Genomic DNA, 14,461 nt, shown 5'->3' with positions numbered 1-14,461 from the left:
TTTACAAAAAGTATTTTAGGGCTTCCCTGGTGGCGCAGTGGTTGAGAGTCCGCCTGCCGATGCAGGGGACATGGGTTCGTGCCCCGGTCCGGGAGGGTCCCGCATGCTGCGGAGCGGCTGGGCCCGGGAGCCATGGCCGCTGAGCCTGCTCATCCGGAGCCTGTGCTCCGCAACGGGAGAGGCCACAACAGTGAGAGGCCTGCGTACCGCAAAAACAGAAACAAAAAAAACAACAAAAAAAAGTATTTTAAAAGACAAAGAAATGTTTTTCATTAAGTGTAAAAGCTGCAAAATGTATATATAGAATATAATCTTAATCTCAATGTTAATTTTTATGCACATATGTGACTATAAAGAAATTCACTTGGCTTCCCTGGTGGCGCAGTGGTTGAGAATCTACCTGCCGATGCAGGGGACATGGGTTAGGGCCCTGGTCTGGGAAGATCCCACATGCCACGGAGCAACTAGGCCCGTGAGCCACAACTACTGAGCCTGCACGTCTGGAGCCTGTGCTCCACAAGAGAGGCCACGGCAGTGAGAGGCCCACGCACCGCGATGAAGAGTGGGCCCAGCTCACCACAACTAGAGAAAAGCCCTTGCACAGAAACAAAGACCAAACACAGCCATAAATAAATAAATAAATAAAATTAAAAAAAAAAAAAAGAAATACACTGAAATGTTAACAGTGCCTATCTCTGTGTGGTAGTAATATCACACAATGATCATTTGCTTTGGTAGTTTTTTCCCTTATTTTTCTATAAGCATGAAATAGTTTTAACCATAAAAACATATATATATATGCAAAATGTAAAAATGATGTGTACACTATGATTGAAATTATGTAAAATTATGTCTCATATACACACAGATGAAAAGGGAACATAAAAATTGTTATGCTGGGGTGTAGGATTTTTATAGTTGAAACATTAATGGCTTATCTCCTTAGTTTATTGGGTGAATTAAACAAGAGAAATGGTCTAGCCCACAGTCTTGAATGCAAATGTCAGGTAGGCGGTTGGATATGTAAGTCTGTAGCTCAGAGAAGGGGTATAAACTGAAGATACAAATGTAGGAGTCTTCAGCATGCAGATGCTTACATGCCAAAATACATTAATCAGACTGTCAATTTAGTGATTGGTTCGGTGACAGACACAATTCACCAATTTATTAATTTACAACAGAGGATATACTTTTCTTATACTTGGAAGGTTCTAAGTCCTTATCTAGGTAAACTACTCACTGACCCCAGTATCAAATACCTAAAAATTAGATTAGTGATCAAAAATTGCTTCAACACGGAATCAGAACAAAAGGGAGACAAACGTTTTGAGAGATGTTTCCAGTCCATGAAGGTTTAACGGACCCCCTCATAAAAGAATCCATCTCTAGTTCCTACCATCAGATTCACTGTTTCCTTATTAAGGCAAAATAAACACTGCCAACTTCAGGCTCTCAGGCTTTCTTTTACTATGTTCCAGAGATTGATATCTGCTCATATAATCTCTCCCTAGTAGAATGATACAATCAATTAGACTTCAGCCTAATAAACTGCAATTTCATTCCAATCCCTTTTACCCTAGAATTAAACCCATATTATCTTGTTGAAGTCTTGAATGCTCCCAACTCCTCAGTCACAGATTTATAGGCAATTACCTGGTATATTTCTGTCTATGGCTAATCCTATACTCTGTGTAGGATTCATTAGTTTCATTCTCAGAAGACAGCCTGAATTCTTGGGAGGTACTTCATTGTTACCCACATAAACCACCAACAGTTGGATTAAATGCATATGGTAGAAGGCACCAAATAAAACATGAGGCTCCCTCCTTGGTACTGGGTATCTCACTAGATACAGAACATCCACGCATTCATTTAAACCTTACATCGGCCCTGTGACATAGGTTCACATGAGGAAATAGTCTAGAAGTTAAGTAAATTGTCCAAGCTCACAAAGCTGATAAAGAAAGAACTGCAATTCAAATATGAGTCTGTCAGGTCTTCTACAACACAGTAGATATTTCTCCATTTTTTTCTATATTATCGATCTGTTATCTTTTCAATTAAAAAGAGAAGGATCTCATCTACAACAGTAGAAACACATCTAATTCTGTTCTAGCAAATGCTCCAGAACAGAAACCAACAAAAATGCTTTGCTCATCATGTCACATGGAAGGGGGGAGTGTGTGTCTGGATCTCTGAGATTAAGTCATAAATGCCCAAAGGGCATATCAAATCCATCATCATTCAGTAAACCTAACATAACACTTAAACAGAATGAGTCCCATCTGAGTGTATGCTGGTAAAAGAAAGAAAAAAAAAAATTCTGACAACTTGGAAAGAGTTAGCATCTAAATCGCCATATGAGAAAAACAGACTTAGCCTATTATAGTTCCCTTAAAAATATTCTCCCAACTGTGTTAGGTTCACCATTAATGTCACAAATTCCACTGACAATAAAGGAAAGAGGTTAAAACTTACAAACTATTAGGGGACAGCTGCAGCCCAAAAATGTCAAAATAAAAGGTCTCCTTTTTCTTTGGGGCATCTGAATTCCCTCTCTAGACTTGTCAAATAAGTTATCTCCAATCAGCAGTATATGACAATAATGTAAGCACATAAATTAAAGTGCTTGCACATCCTTTACCTTGTTGAGATTATGGATTCATTCAAACATTTACTAAATATCCACTACATTATAAGCAAAAATGGATCCAAGGATGAGTAAGACATGATCCTGCTGGTCAAAAAACTAAAGTATACACATCATCCCATTTCACAGATAAGGAAACTAAGGTTCAAGGACTAAGCAACCTGCTGTAGTCAAGAAGCTAGTAAATGGGGGAGCTGGGACTAGGATTCATGTATTCATTTAATAAAATTCAATGAACACCCACTATATCTCAGGCACTGTAGTAGGCCCTGACTCATCCCAACAGCCTAACTATTCCACAGTTCAGTGGATTAACGGCAACTTCACTTATTTTATTACACTACATTGTAATTTGTTTACATCTCGACTGTGAACAATCTGAGAGCAGCAGGGACTATGTTTTCTTATCTCTGTGTTCCCACATAACATACTGACCAGAAAATAGAACTCAATACTTATTTGTTAAACCTGAATTCTTTGCTAAAAATATTTGTGCTACTACCACAAGCAAGGCATTTTAAAATTGTTTAACACTGAACAATCTCTACTCTCAAAATTTCATAGTTTAGTGCTGGTGGGCAGAGGATAGTAGAGAAAAAAAGAACTTCATAAACATATATGTTTGCATTGTCCACTATGATAGTCACGAGCTACAGATGTTTTACACTGAAGTTTAAATTAATCAAAATAAACAAAAGTTAAAAGTTGGTGGGCAAAAAAAATAAAAAATAAAAAAAATAAAAGTTGGTGGGCTACTGTATTAGACAGCACAGATGTGGTATAATTCAAAAATATATTCAGTCTTTGTCCCTGGTCCCTGCACAGAACTCTTAAAACTCTTAGAATCTCCCCAGTGATAGGGGTGTCTTTGTAATTCATAGTAAGCCCCTTTTGATCATACTAGAGTTTATGCTAATGAGGTGACTTAGTTGTGGGGCCCCTTGATAGTTTCTGGATGGAGCTGTCACCAAAAAGACCAAGTGATTAAAGGATTGGAACTTTCAGCTCCACTGACCTCCGGGGGGAGGGGCTGGAGATGGAGCTCTATAAAAACTCCTGAACAATGAGAGTCAGAGAGCTTCTGGGTTGGTGAACACCTCAGCTTGCTGGAGGGTGGTATGCCAGAGGACATGGAAGCTCTGTGTACCCCTCCTCCCGTATCTTAACCTATACATCTCTTCCGTTAGGCTGTTCCTGTTTGTATCCTTTATAATAAACCAGCAAACAAAAAGAAAGTGTTTTCCTGAGTTCTGTGAGCCATTTTAGCAAATTATCAAATTTGTGGAGGGGGTCAATGGAACTCCTGATTCATAGTGGGTCAGCTAGAAATAAGGGTGGCTCAGGACTTGCGACTAGCATCTCAAGTGGGGGCATTCTTGTGGGAATGAGCCCCGTTAACTTATGGGACCTGACACTGACTCCCGGGAGTGTCAAAATTGAATTGAATTGTTAGACACCCCGTTGGTACGCGGAGAACTGGAGAACTGGTGGGTGTTAGAAAACACATCAGAACAAATATAGAACATTTCCATCACTGTAGAAAGTTCTATTGGACAACACCATGAGAGAGGAAGGAAAATCTAGTTTAGACCTCAATACTAGGAAGGGGTCTTTAACTCAGTAGTGATTAAAAAATTCTGAAAATAGAAATCTGAGAAAAATGACTCAAATTAGAGTCTACCTTCCTGAATGAGAGATGTTAAAATCTAGAGACCAGTTATTTCATAACTCAGTCCTTTCAGGGTGGGACTTAATAATCTTCCTCCATTCAAGGGTGGAGAAGCTAAAATACACTGTAATTGCTCCAGTTACCCGATGAACCTACAGAAGTGCCCTGGATTAGAACTCACAGAGTTTCCACCTAATTATTTGGCTCCCTGAGCTCCCCTTCCAAGGCTTGTCTTAGCACAGCTGTCAGACTGACAGATTGACTTGTAAACTGGCAGTCACAATCAGAGGCATCACCTGATGCCAGGCTATGGACACAAGTGAGTTGAAGACTAACTGCTGGAAGATGGCAGGCCCTTAATTGCCACACAGTCCCCTAAGTGTCACATAAATATTCAAGTAAGGATGGGACTTTCAGGTACTGACAGCTATGGCAAGTACACTGACAAGAAAAGCTGTCCTCGGATCAAAAGAGGCGCATACCCTATAGGGATGAGGATGAGTTACACCTCATTACATCCCAGTGAACGTAAAACGAGAAACTTTATTACAGATTGCTTATTGTGAGCTTGGAAACTACTGGTGAGCCATTTCTGATTCGCCAAGATGCAATTTGCAGCAGAGTACATAGTCTCCAAGGCTAGAGGTATGGCTTTATTAGCAAAATCAGCTGTTGGACTTCTGTAAAAGAAAAATTTGTTTTAAAGAATTGCAAATAGTGAAAGTCCCTTTTCCATGTACACCTCTCCCTTAGCAAACCAAGCTCCCCAGAGGTGACCACTGTTAATAATTTGTTGCCTATTCTTCCAGACTTTCTTCTAAATATACGCAATAATGTTTAAAATACTAGGCAAATGTAAACATGCTTTAAAAGGGGGAAGGGTCATGCTATACAAATTCTTGTGCAACATGCTTTTTCATTTTGTTAGCTTAGACACCTTTCCATTTCAGTAAATTGAGACTTACCCTGTTTTACTGATGCACTTTTCCCCCCTCACTTTAACATCTCTGAAATTGGAATGCTTCTTATAACCAATGGTGTCTTACAACTGCTATCAGTCAGGTATCAGTGTGGTGGAATTGTATAAAAACTTTCCATTGACCCTTATGGTAAAAGGAAGACAGTACCAGCACCAAAGTATCTTAGAAATACAGTTATCATTCTTTTTATCATCTGCATAGTTCACTGCATAGATGTACCTAATTTATCTAATTCTATACTGCAAAATATATTCCCTAAAGCACTGCTGGATCAAAAGAGTAAGCACATTAAAAACATTAACAGGTATTACCAAAGTACGTAACAATTTACGTTCTCAGTAGTAAATGGAACTATTGTTGGACATAGCCAACACTTTAAAAAATATTTTAAAAATAATTTCAGATTCACATGTAATTGAAAGAAACACAGAAAGATCTTACGAACCCTTTACCTAGTTTCCTCCAATGATAACATTTGGCAAAACTAGGATATCACGAAACTATCACAACTAGGATATCGGCACTGATACTGTGGTATAATAAGAAATATGTATTTGGTCTTTGTCCCTGGTTCCTGGCACAGAGCTCCTAAACTCTCGGAATTTCCTGAGTGATAGGAGCATCTAGTGATTTATAACAAGACCCTTTCAATCTTACCCAAGTTTATGCTAATGAGGTGACTATTGGTCAGCCCCTAGAGAGCTTCAAGATGGGAGATGGTAACGACCAGAGGAATTATTGTGTGATTAGAAGGTTGGAAGTTTCAGCCCCATTCCAACTTCCAGGGAGGGAAGAGGGGCTGGAGATGGAGTTAAATCATCAATGGCCAATGAATTAATCAATTATGGCCACGTAATGGGGTCTCCACAAAAACCCTTAAATGATAAGGTTTGGAGAGCTTCTGAGTTGGCAAGTATATCCACGCACCATGAAGGTGATGAACTTCAACTCTACAGAGACAGAGGTTCTTGCACTCAGGGTCCTTTTGGACCCTACCCTATGTACCTCCTCACCTGGCTGTTCATTTTTATCTTTTATAATAAACTGTAACTGTTAAGTATGGCATTTTCCTGAGTTCTGTGAGTTGTTCTAACAAGTTATCCAATCTTGGGAAGGTGGTGTGGGAACCTTCAAATTCATAGCCAGGTCAGACAGAAGTGTGTGTAACACAGGGACAGGATACTTGCAAGTGGTGTCTGAAGTGAGGGCAGTCTTGTGAGACTGAGACCTTAAACCTGTAGAGTCTGACAGTACCTCTGGGTAGTTAGTGTCAGAATTAACTGAATTGTTGGACGCCCACTTGATATCAAAGAATCAGAGAAATGGAGAACTGGCTGTTGATTCCACACATTTTGGAATGGCAATAAAAGGAATGAAGTACTGATACATGCTACAAAACAGGTAAACCTTGAAACCAGGCTAAGTGAATGAAAGACGCCCATCACAAAAGACCACGTTACATGATTCCATTTATAAGAAATGTCCAGAATAAGCAAATACATAAAGACAAAAAGTAGATAGCTGGTTGTCTAAGGCTGGGGGCAGAGGAGAGAGGGAGACAGGGAATTTGGAGTGACTGCTAATAGGTACAGTCTCTTTTTTCTGACGAAAATGTTCTCTAACTGTGGTGATAGTTGCAAAATTCTGTGAATATGTTAGAATATATTAGAGACTACTGAATTGTACACTTTGGATGAAATGTAGGTATGTGAATTATGTCTCAAAAAAGCTGTTAAAAAATGTTACATAAATGGAATCATAACATATGTAAACTTTTGGGATTAGCTTTTTTCACTCAGCAAAATTTTCTGGAAATGGATCCAGGTTGTCACATGTATCAATACTTCATTCTCATTCCTTTGTACTGACGAGCAGTATTCCATTGTATGGATATATCACAGTTTATATTTATATTATATTTTTAATCAATATTGAGAATGAGCATCTTTTAAGATATTTACTGCTCAACTGCTATATTTTTCTCCTATGAATTATCCTTTCATATACTTGGCCCCTTTTCCTACTTTCCTCTTTTTTATTAGTCCTGTGTGATATGGACTGAAAATTTTTTCCTAACTTAACTTTGCTTATGATGATTTTTGCAATTATGTTTTTGACTTTTACGTAGTCAAATATACTTCTATATTGACTTTTTAAAAAAATTTATTTATTTTTGGCTGCGTTGGGTCTTCAGTGCTGTGCGTGGGCTTCTCATTGCAGTGGCTTCTCTTGTCGCAAAGCATGGGCTCTAGGTGCGCGGGCTTCAGTAGCTGTGGCTTGAAGGCCCTAGAGCACAGGCTCAGTAGTTGTGGCGCACAGGCTTAGTTGCTCCACGGCATGTGGAATCTTCCCGGACAAGGGCTCGAACCCGTGTCTCCTGCATTGGCAGGTGGATTCTTAACCACTGTGCCACCAGGGAAGCCCTATACTGACTTATATAGTCAAATATTCTTCTTTATTTTCTTCTAATAAAACACTTATGGTTACATCTTTTACATTAAAATCTTTAATAAATCTTTCATTTATTTTAGCACAAGGAATTAGCAAGTTGAGTCTTTTAGCAGTGTAACAGAGCAGAAAGCCCACTGGGCTAGGCATCAGGAGGCCTGGGTTCTAGTCCTGGCCATGCCACAACCTAGCTCAATCATTCTGAGCAGGCCACCAGTCTGTGGAACCTACCTTTTCTACTTAACACAATTGTTTTGAGAAACAAGTAAGATTACAGATGTGAAAAGGATACTCCAAAAATGTTCAATAGATACCTATCGATTGTGAAGAAAAGTAAAGCATTATATATATTTGTATTGGTTACAATACTATTTCCTTTCCACATGCCATACACGAGAAAACTCACAATGTTGGCCTCAGAGAATAAGTAGCTTGCCCTCCCCAAAACCCTAAGCCAAAAGAGGTCAAGTGACTCGTCCTAGGATCACAGGTGAAATTTAGGGAAGAGTCAGTTCTAGAAGTGAACACAAGTGGTTATGCCCCAGCCCTCCCCCCAAGTCAGAGAGCACCATTCTTCTGAGTTAAGACTTGCTAAAAACGAACTGTCATCAACTGTCCGTATTCGTATCTTTACACTAAAAACACAAACTACTCTCTGAAAAAAGTAGAGCCTATAATTAAACTGTGGTGGGGGTGACAGTAGAGAGAGTGAAATGAGAGCACTGAATTTCAAGTTATAGTTTCCCACCTTGCTTCCGACAGCCTGGGATTTTGATAAAGGCTCCATAGTCTGTCACCATAGCAACCTATAAAGACAAAAAAACAAGAATCTTTGTCACACAAATAAGACTCTCTCTCCCATAGCATTTAACCTTGTCTCCCTGAATTTCTACTTGGTACTGACTGCCTCTGTCTGCTGCAAAACTGCCTAAAAGTGATGTTCTGTCAAACATTATGTTCTTTTTGAAGTTTTTTTTTTTGGTCGTACCGCACAGCTCGTGGGATCTTAGTTTCCTGACCAGGGATTGAATCTGGGCCCTCAGCAGTAAGAGTGCAGAGTCCTAACCACTGGACTGTCAGGGAATTCCCCAATTTTTAAATTTTTTTTTTTTTTTTTTTTGGCAGTACGCGGGCCTCTCACTGTTGTGGCCTCTCCCGATGCGGAGCACAGGCTCCAGACGCACAGGCTCATTGGCCATGGCTCACGGGCCCAGCCGCTCCGCGGCATGTGGGATCTTCCCAGACCGGGGCACGAACCCGTGTCCCCTGCATCAGCAGGCGGACTCTCAACCACTGCGCCACCAGGGAAGCCCTAAATTTTTAAAATTTTTATTCTGGTATAGTTGATTTACAATGTTGTGTCAGTTTCAGGTGTACAGCAAAGTGAATCTGTTATACATATACATATATCCACTCTTGTTTAGATTCTTTTCCCGTATAGGCCATTACAGAGTATTGAGTAGAGTTCCCTGTGCTACACAGTAAGTCTTTATTATCTACTTTATATATAGTAGTGTGTATGCATCAGTCCCAATCTTCCAATTTATCCCCCACCCCGGTAACCATAAGTTTATTTTCTATATCTGTAACTCTATTTCTGTTTTATAGATAAGTTCATTTGTAGCTTTTTTTTTAGATTCCACATGTAAGTGATATCATATGGTATTTGTCTTTCTTTGACTTACTTCACTCAGTATGACAATCTCTAGGTCCAACCATATTGCTGCAAATGGCATTATTTCATCCTTTTTTATGGCTGAGTAATATTCCATTGTATATATGTAACACATCTTCTTCATCCATTCCTCTGTTTATGGACATTTAGGTTGCTTCCATGACCTGGCTATTGTAAATAGTACTGCAATGCTTTTTTTTTTTTTTTTTTTTTTTGGTTTTTTGAAGTTTAGACTGACAGGTATGTGTGATCATATTAAAAACATTGGTGAGACTGGTGTGTTTGTCAGATGGTATGACAGTACTTAGGAATGCCCAAATCCCACATGTACTGAAATCCCTCAAAAAGATATAGGAACAAACAGCAGAAAATTAGGTAATAAAGTTACACTTTATATTATCTGGAACTGAGGCTTCCAATCCAAATGGAGAAGTTTAATAATTTGAAATGGATCATGTAGGACACCTCTTTTTCCTAAACTTCAAACCAACCAGACCGCACAGCTTGCTCCACTTCACTCCAAACCAGAGTCTTGGGCTTTATCAAGACAATTAGAGAAAAAGCCGATATACAGACATCTGACAGAACCTGAAAAGGTGTAATCAGAGAGAAAAAGAGTTGTCTTTTGCAGAGTTGACCTAAAATGGAGACGTTAGAGGCTTGATGGATCTATGTAATATGCAATATGTAATAGAAACAAAAGGCCCAAAAGCCTTGCCAGATAAATCATTATCCCAGCCTCTACCTCAATTGCTCTCCTCCTGTCTATCCTCCAGCCCACCCCACTCCCCAATTGTGGATTGGGATTAAAGTTGTCACTATATACTATATTTATCACTAAATTCATTATTACTTATAAAATATTCAATACAAACTTACACATATAAATTTTAAAATTAGTTATCTCATATTGGGCAATCACTGTTTTGGCTTAAACATAACTAAAACAAGGGGAAGGAAGAAGGAGAAAGGGGGGCTTCCCTGGTGGCGCAGTGGTTAAGAATCTGCCTGCCAATGCGGGGGACATGGGTTCGAGCCCTGGTCCGGGAAGATCCCACATGCCGCGGAGCAACTAAGCCTGTGCGTCATAACTACTGAGCCTGCACTCTAGAGCCCATGAGCCACAACTACTGAGCCCACGTGCCACAACTAGTGAAGCCCGCGCGCCTAGAGCCCATGCTCTGCAACAAGAGGAGCCACCGCAATGAGAAGCCTGTGCACTGCAACGAAGAGTAGCCCCCACTCACCTCAACGAGAGAAAGCTCGCGCGCAGCAATGAAGACCCAACACCGCCAAAAATAAATAAATAAAATAAATAAATTTATTAAAAAAAAAAAAAAGAATGGGTTAAGAACCAAAATTTCTAAATTCTTGTTTTACAATGATGAATATGTTACGCTGGGTTAGGGACCAGATATTCCCAAAGAAACAGTACAACCAGGCAGATACTAGTACTTAAAATCAAGGCTAAGTGGACTTTAGAGATTAGCTGATCTAATCCTGTCATTTTTCAAATGAGGAAAGTGAAGACCAGAGACATGAAGTACTTATCCAAGTTCACAAAGCGAGTTGTTCTCTGTAAAACAGGGCCACATGGATAAAGAAGACTTAATATTTTTAACTGCAATAAAAGAAAATCCCTTCTTTCTGGACCAACTAAAGGTACTTTGGCTTTTGCTCCAGGGTTCTAGAAAGAGGGCTGAAATGCTTCATACTGTCTAACATCGTTATTTAAGGGCATAATTATCTAAACAACTTAAAAGCAGCATCTGGAAGTTGGAGCCCAAATCACCTTGCTGCTATAAATTAAAACAATCTCACTTTTCAATACTGAAGCTCCAGTGTCACATTATTATCTTTTGAGGAAATATCATAATAGACCTAAATTTGGCCTCTTCCCAAAGGAAAGGTTAATGCACTCAACTGTTCAGTTGGTAAAACACATTCTTGCCTATTTCTAGCAGCAGGTGTTTCCATCACTGTGTCTCCTAGGGAGCAGTCAGACTTGAAATTAACAGAATGGCACCTGCCTTAGATGATCACACAGTCTGCCTGGTGTCCCAGGAACAATTAATCAAATAGCTCAGGGGAGAAAATTCAGTAATTATCTCAACTGAACTCAGGGCTTGGGCAAAATGAATTTACCATCTTCAGATTAGAGGTTGCACTGGCCTTGAAACTTGTTATCCCCATAATGTAAATGAGGAATTTGAGGCTCAGAGATATAAGTTACTTGTCTAAAGTCACAAAGTTGAAAAGTATCAAGACCAAGTACAGAAAAGAAGTTTTCTGACTTCTAGTCCAATGCTATTTCCAACTTACCAACACCAATCTCGTCTCAGCATTTCTTTGGCTATGGCTGGGCTAAGCCAAATCCCAAATCTCAATGCTATGCTTGTGCTCCCTACCATGCTTAATGGACTCTGGCACCAAGATGTCTCTTAGAGTACAAGAGAAGGATGAATACTAGCTTCTCGGCTATTCTGTCACTGGGCCCCCCAACCCTGCTGAGCCTGCTAAGAGAAGAGCTGCTAGGATATGGGCTGCACCACCAGTTTCTTCAAAGGCAACTGGTCCTAAGAGGCTTAGATTCAATTTAATTCAAACATTTACTGAGCACCTGCATGCAAGATACCATGTCAAGCACTGTGAAATAAAAACAACGTATAAAAAGAGATGCCCAGGGATTCCCCTGACGTCCAGTGGTTAAGACTGCATGCTTCCACTGCAGGGGGCACAGGTTCAACCCCTGGTCAGGGAACTAAGATCCTTCATGCCACTCGGTGCAGCCAAAACAAAAAACAAAAAAAAAAGAGAGAGAGAGATGCCCAGACTGTTTTTAAATGAATTTGAATTAGTTACCAAGATACATGAGATAAACATGGCCTCTGCTCTCTAGTAACACCCAATCTAATGGAGGAGAAAGACACGTATACAAGTAACAATAGTACAAGACAGACTATAAATGTCGTGATAGAGGTACAAACAAATGACTGTGGAACAACCAGATTTACCATCTACCTTCCTCCTACACTACCTCAATTCAGTCAAAAGAGTTCTCTTATGGGTCTTTTGGTTCCTCCATGCATTTATGAACAGTTGAACAACCCCAGCTTCAGACTTGGAGAACCTGATTTAGAACTTGCCATTTATTAATCATTTGGGCAATTACTTAACTTCTAAAAAGTTTCCTTATCCATAAAATGGGGTTAACAATTTCTTTGGAGAAAGTCAATGACACATAAGGTGTCAAAGTGCTAACATACATTAGGCTTACAAAATTTCTTTTGAATTTTAATGTAAATTCTTCTTTTTAAATATTAGGCACTCAATGTTTGTTGGATGAATATTCTGAAAAATAGTTTCCTGTTTCCAATTTACCATGAAATTTCTCTTTCCCTAATTCCAGTCACTCCTAGGCATTTTTCAAAATGTGTTCCTGAAATAGTAAAACTATAGTTCTAGTATTAGAACTATAAACTTCTTTCTGAACATTACCCTAGCCCATCCATCCTTGATGGTAAAATATAAAACCTACACTAGTTCAAGCCCCATCTCATGTAAGAAAAAGACATAGATCAGGAGCTACTTTACTAGAAATCTGAGTCAGTTTGTGGAGGGCAGAGAGCTCTTCCTTCTTTTGTGCAACACCTGACAAGTGAGGGCTTCATGATCAGAAAAATCAATTTCATCTCCAGAGCTACCATTTCCTTTTCCTAAGCCCTGGTACCTCACTGATCTCTGGGGATACTATGGGCCCTAAAGAATGAGGACAGAGGCTCTGAAGAGCAGAGTTGTTTGCTATTTGTTAGAATGTTATCATCCTTTGTATCTTGTCTATTACATTACAAGTTGGGATACACTTAACAGAAGTCTAGAGCCACATTTATCTATAACCAACCAACAGTCACAAAGTCTGTCTTCAGAGGCCTCATGTTATTAGGTGGTAAAACTTTTGTCAACCATAAAGCAAGTATGAATGCCATAAGAATGATATAGTTAAAATACTACAGGCACTCATAAGACACTGAAAACAATTTTTTGGCTTTACTTTTGCTTCAAGAGAAGGGCGATTGGGGACTTCCCTGGTGGCACAGTGGTTAAGAATCCGCCTGGCAATGCAGGGGCATGGGTTCGATCCCTGGTCTCAGAAGATCCCACATGCCATGGAGCAACTAAGCCCGTGCGCCACAACTACTGAGCCTGTGCTCTAGAGCCTGCGAGCCACAACTACTGAGCCCAAGTGCCACAACTACTGAAGCCCGCGTGCCTAGAGCCCATGCTCCGCAACAAGAGAAGCCACTACAATGAGAAGCCTGCGCACCGCAACAAAGAGTAGCTCCCACTGGCTGCAACTAGAGAAAGCCTGCACGCAGCAACAAAGACCCAACACAGCCAAAAATAAATAAATAAATAAATAAATTTTTTTTAAAGGGCGATAACGTTAATGAATTCCTACTATGTCTCAGGCATTGTGTTTTTATAGATGATAGTTTATTTAACCGTCATAACAATCCTATGAAAGTTGTTTTTATCTCCATCTAACAAAAGAGAAAACTGAGGCTCAAAGAAATTAAGTGACGATCTCAAGGATCACACAGTTAGTAAGTAAAAGAGCTAGGACGGAATCCAGGTTTTGCCTGGTTCCAAAGCCTCTGCTCTCTAAACAAATACTATGTCTCCTCCCTCAAAGATTGATCATTCACTCAGTTATGAAGGTGTATTGAGCACCTACTATTTTCTACCCACCTACCTGGGACTGAGATATACAACAGTAAACAAAACAGACAGGGCTCTGTCTTCATGGAGCTTAGTGTCCTCTGAGAAAGAAAGATTTGAAGCAAGTACAAAATAAATATAACATGAGCCTATTTATTTATGGTGGGAAAAAGATCTGAGGAGATGACATTAGGGCTGAGACCTAAAAGATGAAAAGAAGTTGGTAAGAAAATGGGACAGTTAGAAATAACAGCATGTGTAAAAGTCCTGAGAAGGAAGCAGGCTTAGATGTTTGGAGCTATAAGGAGGCCAGAGTGGCT

At 39.7% G+C, this 14,461-nt stretch overlaps 1 protein-coding gene across 3 annotated transcripts in view; it reads right to left on the bottom strand.

The window, feature by feature from the left end:
* ZCCHC17 (zinc finger CCHC-type containing 17) overlaps positions 1-14,461 on the bottom strand; it is a 55,023-nt gene that overhangs the window by 30,935 nt on the left and 9,627 nt on the right. For all 3 annotated transcript variants that reach the window (XM_082613053.1, XM_082613052.1, XM_082613054.1), the window contains exon 3: positions 8,496-8,553. In XM_082613053.1, the coding sequence (XP_082469179.1) occupies positions 8,496-8,553 (58 nt within the window). The remainder of the gene's footprint in view (positions 1-8,495; positions 8,554-14,461) is intronic.

The sequence above is a fragment of the Mesoplodon mirus genome (genome assembly GCF_964341445.2).
Source record: "Mesoplodon mirus genome assembly, chromosome: 3".
NCBI lineage: Eukaryota > Metazoa > Chordata > Mammalia > Artiodactyla > Ziphiidae > Mesoplodon > Mesoplodon mirus.
This window is presented reverse-complemented; position numbering and strand designations above follow the sequence as displayed.